Raw genomic sequence first — 6,683 nt, 5'->3', positions numbered from 1 at the left:
TGAATATTGGTGTATTTCCCCAAATGGCTTTTGAATGAACCTTCATTATGAAACTCCTTATTATTCCCATGTATTATTTTGACTGGAAGATAGGAACAGTTGGTCCCTGGGCTGACTTTTGTGCTCACTCTTCCACTCTGCAAGAAAGGGGAGAGGGAAGCTACAATTTCAAAAGGGAAACATCTTTTTTCAGTGTAGCTTTTCAGCTTTATCAAGCTGGGCAGCTTTCCTAGTTCCCATGGCTGGGCTGCACCAACTCCTGGGCTTCTTGCTGCTCCCTCACTTTGATCTGCTTTCCTAAGGGAAAAAGGAACTTCTGCCCCCTCCAAGCTTTCCAACCAACTGCCCAATTTTCTGGAGGTGTGAGGACACAGCCCCATGGCAGATTTGTGCCCACAGCCTGCTCAGAGCATGCCCTGGGGCAGGGCACTGCAGGGCCAGCACAGGGAACCTCGCTGGGAAGCACAGAAGCCACCTGAAAGGACAAAGTGGAGCAAATTCTGTCACCAGAAAGGACAAAGTGGAGCAAATTCTGTCACCAGACCCAAGGGCTTAAAGGCAGCAGGGACAGCCACTGAAATTCCATGAATTCCTGCCTGCTCCCTCCCCGGTGCTGCCACGGCCCCAGAGGTACAAACCAGCCAGAGACACTCAAGCAAACACAAGGTTTGGCTCCAGTACAGCTCCAGTAGTTTTCTTTTAATCCCAGAGAAGTGAAATGCAACATTTTTTCGAGTTGGTAATAACATCCAGAGACACAAGTCCAAGCCCCCTACTGGGTAAAGTCATTTGTGTTTAAGGCACTCTGCAGAACCAGCTTTCCTCTCTCTCTCTCTCTGATTTTCCCCGCGCGGCAGCAGAATACCTGGTTGGGTCTGTTCTCCGTAGTGACATTCACCCACCCTGGCTCCTCCCGCCCTCTCCAGGGGCTGGAAAGGGCAAATCCAGCGGGAGAGGCACCAGGAGGCCGGGTCAGTAAACAGGGATGGGCAGGGCAGGGAGCACTCCGAGCTCCTGCAGGGAGGGAGCAGCACCGGGTGCCCTCCCTGCAGGCACCGTGTGCTTCCCCTTCTGCCTCTCCAAAAGGGGATGGGAGCCTGGGGACCCCAGCAGCACCCTAAAGGCAGGGGCTGGGTGTGGGGGAGACCCAGCTGCCCCCACTGTGCAGCAGAAATGAGCCCCCCCCCCCCGCCGCACCCCGACTTCCAGTTGTCAATAAATACCAATAAATAAATAAATAAATAGATCAATAAATAAGTGACCCGAGGCTGGGAAGGAGGGGAAGGGGCGCTCAGGGCACAGGGAGCAGGAGGGTGGGCATTTCCATGGGCTGCCCCTCCCTGAGATAACGGGGTGCTGGTGGGGAAGGGGGGCACAGGGAGAGCATCCCATGGGGGTGAACCCAGGAGTCTGAGTGCTCATCCAGCCACAGGGAATGAGCCAAACTCAGAATCCTACATGGGAACTCTTCCCCCACACCTTCCCTCCTTCCCCTGAGCACCAGCAGCCCCAGAGCTCCATCTCCACCCAGGTGTGAGCGTTTCTGTAAACGCTGTTTGCACGTGTTTCTTTGCAAACAATTTTTGCAAACTTTTTTTTTTTTTTCCCCTTTCTTTTTTAACGGGGAAATGCCCACAAAGACAAGCCGTGCACCAAACCGAGTGTGCATCAAATCCAGCTGTCAGAGGAGCAGGAATGGAAGCCTGGCAGAAGCCTGGAGAGGTGAACACAGGCACGGCCCCGGGGCTCAGCCAACACCTGCCTGCAGGCTGGGGCAGCCCTGGGGCGTCAGGCACACGGCTACAGCCAGGCACGGAGCCTGACCCTGGCACCAGGATGTTGCAGACATTCATGGACAGAAATCCAGCCACTGCTGTCTCAGTGCCAAGGCTCAGCCTGGCCAGCAAGTCCCAAAAGGTGGCAATGTTGGGTCCAACAGCATCCCTGCAGCAGCGTCCCTGCTCTCCCAGGCGCTGGAGCCACGGCAGTGCCACAGCACTCCCTGGGCTGACAGCAGCCTGCAGCCACTTCCCGTGGGTTTTGGGGAGCTGGCTCACGCAGCCTCTGGACACAGCATCCTCTCCCAGCAGGAAGGCCACCTTGGAGCCACCTGTTTGTTGGGGAGCCCCTTCCTCTGGCGTTTCAGCTCTGATGCTGCCAGAGATGTTTCTCTCCCCCTGGGTCAAAAGTATACACCTGCCTTACTTCAAACCAAAAAGGTACTTACCCCTCCTCCCCCAGTCCTTAAGGAAAATTGTATTTCAAGTTTCTAACCCCTCTCCACACACACTTTTTGAAAAACAAAACATCAGCGATGGCACAAGCTGCCATCGGTCCCACATCAGGACAAAACCACAGTCTCACAAGAGCAGGACATCTTCCCACACCACAAGCTCCCTGTGGGAGCTCTGCTGCAGAAAACACAGCAAACCAAAGCTCAAAGCCCTGTCTCCCTCCAAGCCTGCCCCCTGCAGAACCCACCCAGGCACAGAAAGCAGCAGGATCCCAGCCCAGCGGGAGCACCAGCCCCGGCACACGGAATTGCTGCACCAGGGCGTCCAAAGGAAACGCTCCCAGAGGAAAAATAATAAATAAAGAACTGGATCAGCAGCAAATACTACTGAGGGCAATAAATAGCAGGGGGATTTCACAGGGATTTTTGGTCTAAGATGCCTCGGGAGCCCCTGTGCTGGCAGGGTCCGGGTGCAGGGAAGTGTCACCCAGCACCGCCAGCGGGATGGCACAGGGACCTTCCCAGCAGGAATGACCTGCATCCCCAGGGCAGCACAGCCTCCCTGCAGTGTGAGGAAGGCAGGGCTGCGAGCTGGAGGAGCTGCAGGGCTCGTGCCAGGGAGGACAGAGCAGAGAAAGCAGCAAAAGCTGTAAGCACCTGCCCAGGAGTGACGGAGCACCCGCAGCAGCAGCAGCACAGCCGTGGTTTATGCCTCTGCTGCAGCTCCAGGGTGAGATCCTGGGAACTGCCAGCTGCATCCCACAGCAGCGTGCCGCCCCACGGAGCAGCCAGTGCCAGCCAGCCAGGCAGCAAGGAGGGAGGAGGAAGGCAAATAAATCCCCCTGTGACCCCTCCGAGCACAGCAGCAGCAGCAGGAGGCAGCCCCAGGCAGCACATTCAGCTCCTCCTTCCCAGGCTAACCCAGGCCTGCCCTGAACGGCCTCCACTCACATCCCTGCCTCGCACAGGGCTTGGGGAGGTACCACAAAGCGTGCACTGGTGGCCCAGCCAGCAGCCACCCTGCTCCATGGGAGGCTGGGAGAGGCCTCCACGTGAGGCAGCATCTGCGTGGAAAATGAGCGAGCACCCAACTTCTAGCAAGGGAGGGGGTCTGCAGTGAAGCAAAGCGAGTCCAGGGGTGCCTCTGGGCTGGTCTGGGCACCCCACACACCCAGAGCACCCGGGCTGGGAGAATGGCACTGCCCCCATTCCCACCCGGACTGGGCTGACAATCCTTCTGCTCCCCAAAGAGAAGGGAGGCTGAGGGATGCGAAGACTTAGTGCACCGCACAACAAAAGGACATCTAACCTGCCCTTACACCTCACCCCAAGACGGAAAAGAGCTATGGCATCTCCTACACTCACAACTACTCCAAACACACCCAGACGCATGCAAAACGTGTCCCGCTGCCCCCGGGCTGCAGAAACCCCTCCCGGGCGGTGGCACCGGGCTCTGGCCCGCCCCCAGCACCGCCCGGTCCCACCCCACTGCGGGAGGCGGGCAGGCATGGGGGGATCATGGATCTGAAATGCATAGCTACGGACACGGCAGGGACACGGGGACAGGAACAGCCTCTGCTTCTCCCTCTGGCTGCGTGGGAAGCAGCGTCTGCCACGGGCACGGTTCAACCACACTCATGCTGCTCGTGCTGCCCCACAAGGAGAGACGAGTCCTTTGCGCCAGCTGCAAGCACTCCATTCCGCTTCCCGGGAAATCCTCCAGCTCAGCAAACCCTCTTCTGCGCCCTTGTGCCAGCCAGGCTCTACTTGTGCCCGAGGAGGAGCCACGTTTCCAAGCACAACAAGAAAGGCGGGAGAGCCCAGAGGTGAGCTTTGGCTGGGCAGCCCTGTCCGTGCGCAGCCAGGGGGGCTCGGCTGCACGCCCTACTTGGGAGGTATCACCACGATGGGCTGCCCTCGCTTGGGTCTCCACATGAGCACCTGGGCGTCGTTGGCGTTGGGCTTGACGAGCGCGTTGGGCGGGATGGGCTCCATCCTGCTGAGGATCCGCGGCTGCTCCTGCTGAGTCCTGCCCACCAGGCGCGCCCGCTGCCCCAGCAGCTGCATGGGGTCCACCTCGATGTCCACGCGCATCCTCCACTTGATGGTCTGCAGGATGATCTTCTCCTTGGTGGTGGTGTTCATGGCCACGAGCCACGTGGTGAAGCTCTGGTCCCTTTTAATCCTGGTCAGCAGCGGCACGTTGCTGTTGCTCACGGGCACGGCCCACGTCACGCTGGGGTAGAAGTTGTCGTTCATGCTCACCGAGAACCTGGAGATCTTGTTGGTGGGCCCCACCAGGGTCACGGTTTCTGTGGTGTTTCCGTACCAGGGGTAGCTCACCCCATCCGAGTCGCTGATGGCTTTCACTCGTCCTTCCCGCAGGTCGGGCAGCTCCCAGCTCGACCTGGTGAAGAGGAAGAGGAAGATGAGCAGGGAAATGGCAGCCCAGGGACCCTCTGCTTGCCTACCTGCAGCAAACTCTCAGGGACAGCCCTGGAGAACAAATTCAGCTTCAGTTCCTTGAGCACATGCAGCTCAAACCCTTGCTCTGCCAACACAATGCCATTTTAATTAACCTGCAATTAAACTGACTGGGCCAAAACCCACTGCTGAGTCTCTTTGGGGTCACTCTCTCCCTGATCAGCTCCTGTGCTGGAGAACAGCCATCCCTGTCCCCCAGCTGCAGCAGTGACCACAGCACAGGCCCAGCCCCTCAGCAGCCCCCTCCTGCAGCAGGTCTGTGATTTTTATGCCTTAAACACCAAGACAACAATTGAATCCCACAATTAAGCCTGCCACTGGCACCATGAAATCCCTGCAATATGGCTGGTGGGGAGGATTCAGCCCAAGTCTTTGCTGCTGGCCATGCTACCAACATGGTGTGGCAATAACACTGGAGCAGCTTTGTAGCAGAGGGGCTGGGGCCACACTTGTGCCATCCTCCAACGTCCCCAAGTGCTCCATGCCCCACACACACCCATCTGTGGCGACACAAGGATGCAGCACAAGGACCTGCTGCTCCCCAGCACCCACACAGCGGTGGCACCAGCAGCAGGAGCCCACAGCGAGCTGCAGAACAGACCCCTCTGGACATCCCCCCTCTGGCATCACCCCTTTCCAAAGGCACAAGACACAGACAGAGAGCCAACAGCTTGTCCCTCGGCATCCCCACAAGTCACACTCAGCCTTGGGAAAGCTGTTTTCCTGCTGCCACTTCTGCCCAGCACTGCAACCTTTCCCTCTTGTAACACAAGCCAAAGGGGCAACTCCCCCAGCACAGCCTGTGCTCCACTCTCAGTGCCAAAGGAGAAACAATGCTTGGTGGGAGACAGCGGCCACAAAGCCCTTGGAGAGGCAAGGTCCAGGCTGGAGGGTGTGGGAGCTGCTGTGGGGCCCGAGGGGCAGCAACTGTGGGGTCGGGAAGTGGGGCTGGGGTGATGGTGCTGCCCGTGGGTGGCTGCAGAGCTGGGGCAGAGGGGCAGCACAGGGTGCTGGGGCAGCAGCACGGGGTGCCAGAGATGCAGCTCCCAATGCCGGGGTGCAGAACCCAATGCAGGGAGTGCAGCTCCCAATGCCGGGGTGCAGAGCCCAATGCCAGAGATGCAGCTCCCAATGCCAGGGTGCAGAGCCCAATGCCGGGGTGCAGAACCCAATGCAGGGAGTGCAGCTCCCAATGCTGGGGTGCAGAACCCAATGCCAGAGATGCAGCTCCCAATGCCAGGGTGCAGAGCCCAATGCCAGGGTGCAGCTCCCAATGCCGGGGTGCAGAACCCAATGCCGGGGGTGCAGCTCCCAATGCCGGGGTGCAGAACCCAATGCCGGGGTGCAGAACCCAATGCAGGGAGTGCAGCTCCCAATGCTGGGGTGCAGCTCCCAATGCCGGGGTGCAGAACCCAATGCCAGAGATGCAGCTCCCAATGCCGGGGTGCACAACCCAATACCGGGGGTGCAGCTCCCGGGGAGCCCCCAGTGCCGTTCCCAGCCCGTACCCCGCGCCCCGGAGCCCCCCGTGCCCCGCTGCTCACACGCCCAGGTCGCTGTAGGTGTTGTAGAACTCCATGTGGTTGCAGGCCTGGATCCAGCCCACCACCCAGGTGTGCCGGCGGGCGATGGGCGGCATGAGGACGCGGGCGGAGGCGCGGAAATAGGGCGTGCGGTACCGCAGCACCACCGGCGAGCTCTCCTCGATGGCCGTGGCCGCCGGCTCGATGGTGGCCGACACGTCCGACACCACGATCTGCTCGCGGCGCACCCGCGCCTTGCAGGCCACGCTCTGCAGGCACCCCATGGCCGCGGCCGAGCCGCCGTCACCGCGGGCCCGGGGGGGCGGCCGGTCCCGCCGCCGCCCGCCCGCCGCGCATCGCCGCCCGCCGCACGGCGCCCGCACCGGCGCCGGCAGGGCGAAGGCGCCGCCGCGTCTCTTCCGGCCCTCGCCGGCCGCCGTACG

General features: G+C 60.3%; 1 protein-coding gene across 1 annotated transcript; it reads right to left on the bottom strand.

Annotated features, from left to right (window-relative positions):
• Window positions 1-673: 673 nt before the first annotated feature.
• On the bottom strand, window positions 674-6,555 carry FAM78B (family with sequence similarity 78 member B). The gene is made up of 2 exons (XM_064720037.1): window positions 6,262-6,555; window positions 674-4,640 (listed from the first exon to the last, which is right to left on the bottom strand). The coding sequence occupies exons 1-2, from the start codon at window positions 6,522-6,524 to the stop codon at window positions 4,118-4,120; spliced, it is 786 nt and encodes a 261-aa protein (XP_064576107.1). The 5' UTR covers window positions 6,525-6,555; the 3' UTR covers window positions 674-4,117.
• Between the last annotated feature and the right edge of the window lie 128 nt (window positions 6,556-6,683).

This window comes from Zonotrichia leucophrys, chromosome 8, assembly GCF_028769735.1.
Source record: "Zonotrichia leucophrys gambelii isolate GWCS_2022_RI chromosome 8, RI_Zleu_2.0, whole genome shotgun sequence".
Classification (NCBI taxonomy): Eukaryota; Metazoa; Chordata; class Aves; order Passeriformes; family Passerellidae; genus Zonotrichia; species Zonotrichia leucophrys.
This window is presented reverse-complemented; position numbering and strand designations above follow the sequence as displayed.

Excerpts from the sequence above, each read along its gene's own strand:
- FAM78B (XM_064720037.1), bottom strand. The coding sequence starts at position 6,524 with ATGGGGTGCCTGCAGAGCGTGGCCTGCAAGGCGCGGGTGCGCCGCGAG. Across the intron at positions 4,641-6,261 it reads ACCTACAGCGACCTGGGCGT|GTCGAGCTGGGAGCTGCCCG; the intron begins GTGAGCAGCGGG and ends CCTCTTCACCAG.